Source organism: Hemitrygon akajei, chromosome 5, assembly GCF_048418815.1.
Source record: "Hemitrygon akajei chromosome 5, sHemAka1.3, whole genome shotgun sequence".
Lineage (NCBI taxonomy): Eukaryota > Metazoa > Chordata > Chondrichthyes > Myliobatiformes > Dasyatidae > Hemitrygon > Hemitrygon akajei.
In genome coordinates this window covers 76,647,817-76,662,282 of record NC_133128.1, presented here as the reverse complement: position 1 = coordinate 76,662,282, position 14,466 = coordinate 76,647,817, and the positions used below count along the sequence as shown (strand labels likewise).

The following is a 14,466-nucleotide window of genomic DNA, read 5'->3' as shown; positions in this document are numbered from 1 at the left end:
GCAGTGAGCACGGATGTTCAGGAAATGGAGGAGATGCAGTTAAGGCAGTATCAATGGTGGAGGAAGGGAAACCCTCTTCTTTGAAAAAGGTCTTTTCGGATGTTCTGCAATGGAAAGCCACGCCCTGGGAACAGAGGTGAAGGAACTGAGGAAAGGGAATAGCACGTTTACAGGATTCAGGGTGGGAAGAGGTACAGTCAAAATAGCCATGCAAATTGGTAGCTTTATAAGAGACAGTTTGTCTCCAGAAATGTTAACAGAGTGATCGGGAAAGGGAAGGGAGATATGACAAATAGACCGAGTGAATTTAAGGGCAGGGTGGAAGTTAGAGCAAAGTTGATGAATTGACAAGCTCAGCATGCGTGCAGGAAGCAGCACCAGAACTATCATCAATATAGCGCAGGAAGAGCTGGGCAGCATTATCAGGGAAGGCTTGGAACATGGACTGCTCTACGTTGCAACAAAAAGACAAGAATAACTGGAGCTCATGTGGATGCCCATGACTACCCCTCGAGTCTGGAGAAAGTTGGGGGAACTAAATGACCAATTCAGGGCGAGGACCAGTTCTGCCACACAGAGGAGGGTAATAGTGGAAGGGATCTGGTAAATTCCACTGTGGCGAAATAAGGATCAGAGAGGTATTTTATTTATACATGTAGTGCATTCCTAAATCGAAATGTGATTCTTATAACAGGAACGAGGCCCTTCACCCTGTGATGTTTATGGTAGCTCATTTTAGTTCCACTCCTCTCTGATTTCACAGCAATCTCTTTTCGCCCACAAGCTCATTTTCTTTTTGATTCTCTCACCATAGCAACTACCCCTTTGGGATATCAGAGCACCAGGGGAGTTCCACACAGACAAAACTTTTAAACTTCACACAAGCAATCGCCAAAGTATGGGAGCTTTGAGGGAGCAGCACTACACATTGTGTGTTAATGGAAATGGTTGAATGGTACCATGTTGTCATATGAATGAACTGTGAAATTGCTTTAAACTTCACCACAATTCATATTTTAATATCCATAAACTACAGCTGGTGTGATGTTTGAATAATCGGTCCAGATATAATATTTCAATGCTGTATCAGTATTTGCTTGCCATTTTATATATTCTAGGTCACATTTAGTATTTGCCATTTTCTCTTTTGGTCTGGATTCTGATCTCACTGTGATCTGCAAGGGTGAAATATCAAAGTAAAAAGGAATGAATGCTTCTGAAAGCAACTGTAGTCTTTCTATACAGCCAGATACCTGCCATTTCCTGAACTGTAATATGTACGCGTGATATCATTTTATGGATCACATGTTTCTCTTGTGAAATCTCCTTTCTCTTCATGGGAGACTCAAAGTGGAAATTTACATGCTTCAGAAAGGTAGCTCAGTTCGAACTCCAATTTAAGGGAAATGAAGGACAAACAAGGCCAGTGTTAAACTCTTTGGTCTAGATTTTCTTTGCTGCACCATGGAATGCATCAGTATGTGAGAATGACCTTGGCATATTTTCAGAGACCAAACCAGTTTTCTCATGGAGGGAACTTGTTTAACAAGACCGATTACTTAGTTTCTAACGTTGGTAGTGAAGGAAAGTGTCCTGGTACAGTGAGACGAGTTAGGCAGCATTGTAGAAAACTTAAAAACATGCAGGCCATTAGAGATATGGGTCAAGGCAGGGCTAAAATAAAAGATAGGTTTAGATTTACTGAATGACAGAAGAGACACAAAGGGCCAGACGGTCTACTCTCATTTCTATTTCTTTTATTTTTATTTACAAACGTAACTTGCTGCTTCCACTACTCAAAGGTTGTGTTTTAAAACTGCCTGTTGTTGTGGCCCAGAGTATTAATGATGCAGTGATATTACTGAACCAAAACCAACTAATAAGGTGGTCGATATCTGACCTTCATTAACATGAAACGTTAATCCAGCTACACGCCAGGGGCCAGCTCATTCAGCAGCTTCCAGTACTTCTGGAAGATCTTAATAAGCTGGTAAGGAAGGCGGGCTCTGTCGTGGGCAAAGTACTGGAGAGTATAACATCGGTAGCAGAGTGAAGGGCGCTGAGTAGGCTACGGTCAATTATGGAAAACCCTGAACATCCTCTACATAGCACCATCCAGAGACAGAGAAGCAGTTTCAGCGACAGGTTGCTATCGATGCAATGCTCCTCAGACAGGATGAAGAGATCAATACTCCCCAATGCCATTCGGCTTTAAAATTCAACCACCAGGAGTAAGATATGTTATAGTGCCGGGGTTAGGACTCAATGTATTTAAGTAAACTACTTAAGAACTTTTTAAAAGCTATTATTAATGCTTTTTGAGAGGGTGATTTTAGATGCATATCATATTTTTACTGAGTTAAGTATTGTATGTAATTAGTTTTGCTACAATAAGTGTATGGGACATTGGAAAAAAATGTTGAATTTCCCCATGGGGATGAATAAAGTATCTATCTATCTATCTATCTAGAAGCAGACAAAAGCTACAACTGATCTCTACTCTCCAGCAAAAGTGCCACTGTGCAAAATCAGACCAGGAAAAGCAGGGGAAATTCTACTTGTACGTTAATTCTGAGGATCACTTGGAATTCAACACAATAAATCCAAATGGAAAAAAAAAAGACACAAATGGACCAATTTCTGATTCGGGCTTAATCCCCAGAGGAGTGCTGAGAATTGCTTGCATGAATCTGGTATACGTCTGGCTAACTTAGCTTATTTCTGATGAGCTTTGAATACTTTGCTGGAAGAATCATTCAAATCATTGCTAAATGTTATATTAAAGCTGCTGCTCTCCCAACAAAAGAACAATCTCCTTCTGGAGTAAGGAAAGCAAATATGGGTTACCTCACCTTGCAGCTGTACCTCCATGTCATAGAGGAATCTACAGAACGGCTTGGCATGAACTAGATGGGCCGAAGGGCTTGTTCCTGTGCTGTATTTTTCTGTAACTCTATGATTCTAACCAAGGCCGGTCAGTCCAATTAACTTTGGTGTGTTTGCGTTTAGGAAGGTGCCTACTGCTATCCAGCGTTCACTTCTAGATGTTGTCTTCTTGTGAATGTCACAACCTACCAATCCTGACCAACTGTGTTTGCTTTCCACTAATGGGTGTAGAGCAATAGTGAGTGGATGCTATATCCGAGATAGAATCCCTACCCTCAGACTAGACAGGTGACAAAGAAGCAAGATTAAATAAAATTTCATACAGGGAAACGTAATCCAGTGCTGTTGGTCTTAGTTGCTTCCACAATGATGTCCATCCAGAAATTGAGACACTCCTGTTTGGGGGAATGATCATTGTTCATCTTCTGGAATTGCTGCAATAACATTAGGTTCTGAACTACGGATCTCAAGTACCTGAAAAAATAAAAGAGGAGGAAAGACAGCTCAGTGATGCTGTGCAGTGCTTTTTGATAAATATTGACACATTTACAGTACATGCCACATCTTCAGTCAGTTTCTCAACTTTGGAGATCAAGGTTGCAACAAACTTTGGAAACATTCAAGCAGCACTTGAGAAGAGAATAATTTTAATAAAAATTATTAAAAAAATAATTTTAATAACAATGAAAGTTCATCAACTGGAAACATCAACTCTGCTGTTCTCTGCACAACTGCTCCTAGATCTTTTGGTCATTTCCTGACTTTTCAGATGTCCATCACTTGTTTTAACTTAGGTAAATTTTAAACCTGGCTTATCTATCTTTCAGTTTTTTAAAGTACTTACTAATGATATTGTCCAATAAACAAATAGATGGCATATACAAAACAGCAACTTATAGCATTAGAGCAAAGAATAGCTTGCAAATGATCACAAACCTGTATTGTTTGGCGATAAGAAAGGTGACAGAGTTAAGAATGGACTACATGTTACACCCTGCTCAGGAATGCTATAAAACTGAATGTTTCTATCACTCTGATGTTGGTATCATCACAAAAATGCAGAATTGTCCTGTTCCTCTAATTACCTAATGATACACACCAAATGGCACAGAAATATGACCCTCAAGGTTGCTCTGAGCCAGGAGGCAAACACGGAATACATAAACTGCCTTCACAGGCCAATCTGCCCAATAGAGGATTTTTATTTTTTATTTTTTTATAGGCCCTTCAAGCCGCACTGCCCAGCAACGTTGGATTTGACCTTAGCCTAATCACAGGACAATTTACCTACCGACCAGTACAGCTTTGGACTGCGGGAGGAAACTGGAATACCCGATGGAAACCTGCATGGCCACAGAGAGAATGTACAAACTCCTTACAGACAGCAGCAGGAATAGATTCCATGTTGTTGGTACTGTAAACTGTTCTGCTAACCACCATGCTACCGTGTCACCCATATATAATCTTATCTTCAACACTGTTCTAATCAATTTCTCAGCACCCTCCACGTTTTCTCCTACATCAAAGCAGCAAGCAAGTACGTGCAATTAGAACACTCAAACCTTTTACTCAGAACCTGTCAGTGCAGCGAAGAAGACAAACTTATGTACACCTGCTCTCCCAGGTCATAGCTTTCAACATTAAAACCAAGTAAAATGAACTACTTACAAAAACTTCTTTGTAGTTCCTATAAAGCATCCATAACATTATTTCACAGTCTCTGATGGTAAATTTAGCTGTTGCTAGCAATAGGAATGACTCTTCCATTTCATTCACTTACACTGCTCCATGGCTTACTGATGAAAGTTACAGGTATTGACCATTCCAACACTGTAATTTCTTAGTTTTAATGTGCTGTAGAAAGCTCCTGGCAACAATGGCAACAAAAACAAAAAAGGCTGCAAACACTGTCATTTCAAGTCAGACGTTTAGAAACTATGGTTCTAGTCATTTTGGACGCTCATGGGGAGAGGGGGTGACCTGACAGAGGACGACCACGGTGACTGGGTCTCTGGCATTGAGCCTGGTTACGTGGTGCAAAAGGGAGAGCAGGAGATGAGGAATGCGGTAGTCAGAGGGGATTCCATAGTGAGGGGAACAGACAGGAGGTTCTGTCACCTGACAGAGATACCCGCATGGTGTGTTGCCTCCCAGGTGCCAGGGTACGGGATGTCTCATGTCAGGTGCAGTGTATCTGAAGGGAGAGGGTGAACAGCCAGGAGTCTTGGCACATTGTTGATACCAATGACATAGGTAGAAAAAGGGAGGAGGTCCTGAAGAATTCAGGGAGTTGGGTAGGAAGATGAAAAGCAGGACATCCAGGGTAGTAATCTCAGGATTGTTGCCTGTACCATGTGCTAACGAGTGCAAGAATAGCATGATCAGGCACATTAATGCGTGGCTGAGAGACCGGTGTAGGGGGCAGGGCTTCGGGTTCCTGGATCATTGGGGCCTCTTCTGGCGGATGCACAATCTGTACAAAAAGGATGGGTTACACCTGAACCCAAAGGGGTCTAATATCCTAGCAGGCAGGTTTAATAGAGCTGTTCAGGAGCATTTAAACTAATTTGGCAGGGGGATGGGAACCGGAGAGATAGGACTGAGGAAGAGGAAAACAGAAATAAATCAAAAATAACATGCAACAGAGGTAATAGAAAGGACAGGCAAGAGATGAGGCATAATTACAGCTAGTGGGATGATTTACAACAGAAAGCAACAAATACTGGACTGAAAGTGTTATCTTTGAATGCACACAACATAAGAAATAAAATGGACGATCTTGAAATTCAGCTACAGATTGGTAAGTATGACGTTGTGGCCATCTCTGAAACTTGGTTAGAGGAGGGCTGCCATTGGGGTCTGAATGTCCAAGGATATACGGTGTGTTGGAAAGACAGGTTAGTAGGCAAAAGGGGAAGTGTGGCCCTGTGTATAAGAAATAATATTAAATCAATAGAAAGGGATGACATACGATCGGAAGGTGTAAAGTCTCTATGGGTTGAGTTAAGAAATGGCAAGGGTAAAAGGACCCTAATGACAGTTGTATACAGGCCTCAAAACAGCAGCCAAGATGTGGATTACAGATTACAGCAGGAGATAGAGAAGGTGTGTCAGAAGGGCAATGTCACGATAATCGTTGGGGATTTTAACATGAAAGTGGATTGGGAAAACCAGGCCAGTACTGAACCTCAAGAGAGAGAATTTGTAGAATGTCTAAGGGTTGACTTTTCAGAACAGCTTGTTGTTGAGCCCACTAGGGGATCGGCTGTGCTGGGTTGGGTGTTGTGCAATAATCCGGAGGTGATATGGGAGTTTGTTAAGGAACCCTTAGGGAACAGTGATCACAGAATGATCGAGTTCACTTTGAAATTTGAGAAGGAGAAACTAAATTCATATGTGTTGGTATTGCAATGGAATAAAGCAAGTTACAACGGCATGAGAGAGGAACTGGCCAAACTTGACTGGAAAGGGACACTAGCAGGAAGGACAGCAGAGCAGCAATGACTGGAGTTTCTGTGAAAAATGAGAGATGCGCAAGACAGATATTCCACATAAGAAGAAATTTCCGAATGGAAGGACACTTCTGTGGCTGATATGTGCCAAAACTAGTGGGAAGATAGAGGATTGGGAAGCTTTTAAAAACTTGCAGAAGGAAACTAAGAAGGTCATTAGGAAGGAAAGGATGAATTATGAGAGGAAGCTGGCGATATATTAAAGAAGCTATTAAGAGCTTTCTTAAACATTTAAAGGGCAAAAGCGAGTCGACGGTAGATAGAGGACCAATAGAAAACGACGCTGGAGATATTGTAATGAGAGACACAGAGATGGCAGAGGAACTGAATGTGTATTTTGCATCAGTCTTCACAGTTGAAGACATCTGTAGTGTACTGCACATTCAAGAGTGTCAGGGAAGTGAAGTATGTGCAGTGAAAATTACGACTGGGAAGGTGCTCAGGAAACCTAATGGTCTGAGGATGGATAAATCTTCTGGACCTGATGGAATGCACCCACAGGTTCTGAAGGAAGTAGTTGGAGAGATTGCAGAGTCATTAACAATGATCTTTCAAGAATCGATAGATTCTGGCATTGTACCAGATGACTAGAAAATTGCAAATGTTACTCCACTATTTATGAAGGGTGGGAGCAGAAAGGAAACTATTGATTTGTTAGCCAGACATCAGTAGTTGGGAAGCTGTTGGAATCGATTGTTAGGGATGAGATTACGGAGTACCTGGAGGCACATGACAAGGTAGGCCAAAGCCAGCATGGTTTCCTGAAAGGAAAATCCTGCCTGACTAACCTACTGTAAATTCTTTAAGAAATTACAAGCAGAGTAGACAAAGGAGATGCAGTAGATGTGGTGTACTTGGATTTTCAGAGGGTCTTTGACAAGATGCTGCACATGAGGTTGCTTAGCAAGATAAGAGCCCATGGAATTACAGGGAAGTTATTAGTATGGATGGAACATTGGTTGATTGGCAGAAAACAGAGAGTGGGAATAAAGGGATCCTATTCTGGCTGGCTGCCGGTTACCAGTGGAGTTTCGCAGGTGTCGGTGTTGGAACAGCTGCTTTTTACGATGTATGTTGATGATTTTGGCTATTGAATTAATGGATTTGTGGCTAAATTTGCTGATGATACAAAGATAGGTGGAGGAGCAGATACTGTCGAGGAAATAAAAAGCCAGCAGAAAGTTTAGGGGAATGGGCAAAAAAGAGGCAAATGAAATACAATGATGTAAAGTGTATGGTCATGCACTTCGGTGGATGAAATAAATGGGCAGACTATTATTTAGATGGGGAGAGAATTCAAAATGCAGAGATGCATAGGGACTTGGGAGTCTTTGTGCAGGATATCCTAAAGGTTAGCCTCCAGGTTGAGTCGGAGGTGAAGAAGGCGAATGCAAAGTTGGCATTTATTTCTAGAGGTATAGAATATCAGAGCAGGGATGCGATGTTGAGGCTCCATAAGGCACTCGTGAGACCACATATGAAGTATTGTGTGCAGTTTTGGGCTCCTTATTTTAGAAAGGATATACTGATGTTGGAGAGGGTTCAGAGAAGATTCACGAGAATGATTCCAGCAATGAAAGGGTTACTGTATGAGGAACATCTGGCAGCTCTTGGGCTGTATTCCCTGGAATTCAGGAGAATGAGGGGGGATCTCATAGAAACATTCCAAATGTTAAAAGGCCTTAACAGATTAGATATGGCAAAGTTATTTCCCATGGTAGGGGAGTCTAGGACAAAGGGGCATGACTTCAGGATTGAAGGACAACCATTTAGAACAGAGATGCAGAGAAATTACTTTAGTCAGAAAGTGGTAAATCTGTGGAATTTCTTGCCACAAGCGGCTGTGGACGCCAAGTCATTGGGTGCACTTAAGGCAGAGATAGATGGGTTCTTGATTAGCCAGGGCATCAAAGGCTATGGGGAGAAGGCAAGGGAGTGAGAATGACTGGGTCAGCCCATTCTTGAATGGTAGAACAGACTTGATGGGCTGAATGGCCTACTTCTGCTCCTATATCTTATGGTCTTATGGTCTAATTGTCTCGCACCATTGGCGATGATGAACAATAGTCAACAATTTTTGATAAATAGTTGAACGATTTTGGTTGTAACTTACTATGAGATTAGATAACCTGAAATCACCCTTGCAAACAAATTTAAATGAATGTTCCCAACCTTAGTGAGCAGAAGCTTCCTTCAGAACATTATCAAACCTGTAGTTTTGCTTTCTACATTGCCTTGCTACGGTTTTGACTTTACATGAGGGATAAGTTAGCAGCTAGTTTTTAAGCTGTCCTGATTTTCAATGAAGTCCATGGAAACAAATTTCTTGCCTATTTTGTACCATCTAACTACCAGCTTGCCTCTCAAAGTCCAACCCTACGTCCCCATTGTGAGAGATAGGAACAGGCAAGGCCGGCCAACAGGGCTTTGGTGAAACTGTATAAACCAATCCCATGGACAGTGGATACCATGGATTCCTGAAACAGTGAGGAATTCCAACATACCAGCAATTTTGGACGATGGAGATAGGAGGTCATCAATGGTCTATGCTCCGCTGAGAGCTAAGGTCCCAAGAAGTAGAAGAAGAACACTTCTAGCTTGGTACATAAATCAACACAGGCATGTTAGACTTGCTCCTCCTTCAGTCATTTTACAACCTCACCTCTCCTGACACTACATACCATTAATAACAACATTGAGGAAAGTGGTGTCTAAATGATGGTTGATTTTTTTGACCATTTCTTTCTCTCACTTAATTTAAAATAGCCCCACTGAATTTCGTAGTGGTCACTCAGAATAACTCCGATGAAGTTTATTCAGGGACATAATGAAATATGAGTGTTGGTTCCTCACTTACCAGAAAGGAGACTTGAGTTTGAAGAGCTTCTCTGCTGCCAGTACAGCCTTGTTGATGTCTTTGGCCAACATGCTGACAGTGAAGAAATGGCCCACATCATAGTAGTTGTTCATTTTATCCAGACTCCCTTTTCTCCCCAGCAGACTGTTTAATCTCACGCCTGTCCATGAGGTAAGATAATAAATGTAAGCAACAGGTACTCCAATGCTAACATTCTTGTTATCACTAATGCCCTTATGAGGGAGGCTGCCTCTACTAAAGATAATAATAATAATCCTTATTACTCCTATGTGCAGCTGTGAGTCTGTAGAGGATTTGTACAATGAATGAAGCAGCTTTCTAATGGCATCTGAACCATTCATTTATCATTGAACTATAAATACTAAAAATATTCCATGTTTGACCATTGTCTGCCCTGATAACAAATGGTAGCCATAGAATTGATATTGTAGAATACACTGATGAGGCTCTACCTGGATTATAGTATATAATTTTCATTAACCTGCTACAGGAAAGACATCATTAAGCTGGAAAGAAGATTTACAAGAACATTGCCAGGGATTAAGGGGTTATAGGGAGGGTTTAGTCAAGTTTGAACTTTATTCCTTGGTGCATAGGAAACTGAAGTGAGACTTTATAGAGACAATACGACCATAATATATAGGAGCAGAAGCAGGCATATTTGGTTCATCAAGTCTACTCTGCCATTTCATTATGGCTGATCCAATTTCCCTCCCAGTCCCAATCCCCTGCCTTCTCTCCATATCCATCCATTCCCTGGCTAATCAAGAGTCCGTCATCATCTACCATAAATATACCCAATAACTTGGCATCCACAGCCACCTCTCTCTGGCTAAAGAAATACTTCCTCATCTCTGTCCTAAAATGAGCCCCTCTATTCCTAGGCTGTGCCCTCTAGTCTTAGACTCTTCCCCTCCCCCCACAGGAAACATCCTCTCCATGTCCACTCTATCGAGGCCTTTCAACATTCGGTTTCAATGAGGTACCCTTCATTTTGCTGAATTTCATTGAGTACAGGCCCAGAGGCATCAAATGCTCTTCATATGACAAGCCTTTCAATCCCCAAATCATTTTCGTAAACCTCCTTTAAACCCTCTCCAATGCCAGCATACCCTTTCTCAGACAAGGGGCCCAAAACTGCTCAATATAGGCATGATGGCCATAGATAGGATGAATGTACACAGACATCTTCCCCAGAGGAAAGAAACTGGAAACTAAAAGGGATTAAATTGAGCAGAAAGATTTCAAAGGGATCGGAGGAGCAACTTCTTCAAGGTGTGTATGTGAAATGAACAGACAGAGGAAGTGGTTGGAGTGGGGTATTACAAAACCAACAAATAAAAGTCACTTGGACAGGTGGACGGATTGGTACAAGTTGGACGAATATGGACTAAATGGGACAAGCTCAGATGGGTGCATTGCTCAGCAGGGACAAGATGGATTGAAGGTCCTGTTTCCATGCACGACTCTATGGCTCTATTCTGAAACCTGGGATGGATAGTAAAGGGGAGTTGAGAGGGGCAGTGAATTTACCAAAACTGTCAATAGACTTTCAATATTTGGGAAACCAAGGGATATTGTGATATGATTCACTGACATGAGGGGCACCTGTTTACATTATGGTCATGCATCAATTCATTATCCCTGCCGCTTTCATTCTCTCCTGAGGCAGTCCCTTGTGATCAAAGGCAACTTACTTCCACTCAGTTTAACAGATTATGGGGTGACTAATGAGACCAACAAAGGAACCACAGACTTTTCAACAGATTTGGCATGTGAAGACAGAAGGGATCAGTAGGTGGGTGGTTGGTAGTTCTTTTGCTTATGCAAAGCCTCAAGGCTCTCAATAGCATCCTGAATGTTCCTTCACTATTCTCTGAGCCATCATGAGCCAGAGATTCCCAATCGACAGCACGAATGCAGCACTTTTCCAAAGAAGTCTTGAGCATATTACGAATCTCTTCCTTTCTTCCAATGGCAAAGTTCAGATAGAGGTGTTTCTGGAATCTGGAGATGTGCAAAGTGATCCCATTATTAACTGAATGAGAACAACTTGGGTCTCAATGCTGGAGATGTTGGCCTGGGAGAGGACATTGCCAATGTCTGTTTAGTCAAATTAGTACAAACAATGTTGGGTATTTTTCTAGTGCCGTGAGTAGTTTACTATAGGTAATTTAGGTATCAAAAGTATTTAAGAGGGCAGCGATCACTGCTGGCTATTAGAACATGAGTTTCAAGCTGGGTCTGATCTCGATCTTCAAATACCCTTTTCTTCAATTGACCCAATGCTGTGCTGGCAAATTTCATCATTAACATCTGCCTTCTCCAAAAGGCAGATCTGTGATTTCACTGTCAATCTTTATTACTGGAAGTCAGCCTGATACAGACAGAACTAGCACAGGATCTTTGTCATGCAGCTGTGGAGTAGACTGTACCACCCAAGCTTTTCTGTGCTTCAGTGAAAATATTGACAATGGATCGAAGCTCAGCCCGTGGACATGTGCCGACATCGAACGCCTACCCCACCTCGATGACCTGGATGTGGTGTGTAGCCAACGGCTAAACAGCTTTCCATTAGTTGTGAAGATTGGCTCCACTCCTGCAGGAAAGTTTGTTGGAGACCATATGCAGCACTGGAGCTGAAGGATTGAGAAGAATGTTGGGAAAAAGATCCCTCTGACCTGCCGGTAGGTATAGGCATCAAAATAAGAAGTTATATACACATCTGTGATCTTCAGTCATCAGGAAAAAAAACCTTGAATAGTATCTTCAATGATTTTTGGTTTCCTTTTGCCTTGTTTTGTAACTCAGAACTGCTTAATGACAGTAGAATTCAAGAAGTTGATTGGGAATAAATGCAAGCAGTGACAATTCATGGTGAAGGACTTACCGATTTTTTTCAACTCCATTGAGCTTTCGAACTGCTGGCCAGCAGCGATTAGGAGGACTGCCAAATTAATGCCAGAATATAGAGTTGGTTGGAGCTCAAAGCCTTTGCAGTACCTTATTATTAACAGAAACAATTATTATTCAATTATAAAAGGGACAGCATATGCTGATCCCTAAAACTACCATTGGGCACTCAACACTTTACAGATGGATCCAAGAAGCTCTTAGAATGTAATTAAACTGAAAGAGAATGGAACACAGATTTGTCAACACTTAGCTGTCAGATATACACAGTATTCTGATACGTATGTAACTACTTTATAAAGCAATTTATAGAAGTTCTCACTCATCAGGGTAGACTGCAGCTAGTGTGAATGTACAATATATTTTGGTCCTGCCTATTCACAAATCCAATAACAAATCTGGCTTTAAGCTTATACTTCTATCAAGTTGGCATACAGGCATTTTTCATCCCAATTGTCAATCACACCCCTGCCGTTCAAGCCCATGCTCCTATTAATGAAATAGATATCAAGTTTAAGGACGTCTCTCACAAGGATTTACCAGAGACAGGGGTGAAGGGCACATTGCAAGCCTATCAAGGTGGGGTGTGGAGGTTTCGCCGGCTGCTCACTGTGCAGAATCTACTCTCCTTGGCATTCTGGGGACTGCAAAGAAAAGAGCCATCAGGGCCACCATTATGGCTGCTGAGTGAGCCTCCAGACGGCTTTGGATCAGAGGTGTGGCCTGTGGACCAGTGTTGCTGGGACACTGAGCAGGGCCTGATCAACCCCGGCTGGGTCACCTGGGCGAGAGTGTCTGATGTTGACAGACCCAAAACATCCGATGACTGCAGGTTACGTCACTGATGATGTGTCCCAGTGCAGTCTAGGATGTATCTGGGCATCATCACCTGCTGTAGAATTGCAAGGTCACAGAGGAAGATCAGTCAGATTTTCAAATCTAATAATCTTTGCCCTTTTCCCTGGAGCCCAGTATTTTGATTTTTATTTTCATACTCTGACATGGTTCCTTTTTGAAAGCCATGATTGAAAATACCTCCCCCACCCAGTGAAACAGTGCATTCTAGATGCCAATTATTCATTGTGCCATCATTGGCTCTTTTACCACATTAAATCCATGTCCTCTGGGTCTTTCAGAGATGTTCTTCAACAGTCATTCACAATTGTTCTGTATGCATGACTGGTCAATAACTCTACTTAAGCTGCTTTATTGCTCTCAACTTAACTTTAGGTCTGGTGTTAGATCAATATATTTTCTGATATGAAATGCACAGACCAGAAGAGTTGTGGGAGAAGAGTCAATAATAGCTTTCAAAATCTATTACATACAGTATGGCTCAAAAGGAAAGTTGCTGTAGGTTGTTGAAAATGGTGCCGTAGGTAATAATGCACTGCATATCCTTTATATATAGCAGCACAATGTTCTTCTTTTCTGCGAGGAAGCAAAGAGATGCTGCAGATGCTTCAGTGTTTGGAAAGGATTCAACAATGAGAGAGTGCTCACCTACAATCCATTACAATCATTCTGCAGAATATTATTGACAATGGGTTTTAATGGACGTTATAACTTCAAAGGAAATATTGAAAACTACCCTGTAACCTCCCTTTCCTACTCCTGTTAAAGCATCTTAGATTTGCAATGCTACGTCTGTTTCTCCAACTATAGACACTGCCTGTCCTGCTGAGCTTTTCCAACATTTTGTGCTCTTAGTTCAGGTTTCCTGCATATCGACTTGTTTTATTTTAGAGTTTTTTTTTACAATGTGGTTCTCATCTATTATAATAAAGTCATTAATTACAGAAATTCTGTTCCTCCGAACATTCAGTGCGACTGGAAATAACTCAGAAGATGTGTGGCTCACGTGGTTGATGGTTGGGTTGAGTTGTTCTTTGATTTTGGCAAGTGTTTCATCACCATGTGAGGAGACATCATAGATAGATACTTTATTCATCCCAAAGCAAATCACAGTGTCACAATGGCACTACAATTACACAGATATAAATAATAGAAGTAGAAAGAATAAAAAATAAGTTACAACAAACAGTCTAAAAGGAGGGTGTCATCACATCCCTGGCTATAGGTTGACTCATTATAGACCCTAATGGCCAAGGGTAAGAATGATCTCATATAGCGCTCTTTGGAGCAGTGCAGTTGCCTTAGTTTATTACTAAAAATGCTTCTCTGTTCGGCCAAGGTAAGAAGCATAGCCCAGAAATGCCAGGATTTTTTGTTGGGTCCTTTGTTCTACCACAGCCTCCACTGTGTCCAGTTTGACTC

The 14,466-nt window shown here is 41.6% G+C and overlaps 1 protein-coding gene across 4 annotated transcripts in view; it reads right to left on the bottom strand.

The window, feature by feature from the left end:
• Positions 1 to 14,466, bottom strand: part of LOC140727894 (mitogen-activated protein kinase kinase kinase 15-like) — a 136,581-nt gene that overhangs the window by 65,569 nt on the left and 56,546 nt on the right. For all 4 annotated transcript variants that reach the window (XM_073045829.1, XM_073045830.1, XM_073045832.1 and 1 more), the window contains exons 7-9: positions 12,167 to 12,279; positions 9,256 to 9,415; positions 3,210 to 3,360 (exon numbers count right to left, since the gene is read on the bottom strand). In XM_073045829.1, coding sequence (XP_072901930.1) covers positions 3,210 to 3,360; positions 9,256 to 9,415; positions 12,167 to 12,279 — 424 coding nt within the window. The remainder of the gene's footprint in view (positions 1 to 3,209; positions 3,361 to 9,255; positions 9,416 to 12,166; positions 12,280 to 14,466) is intronic.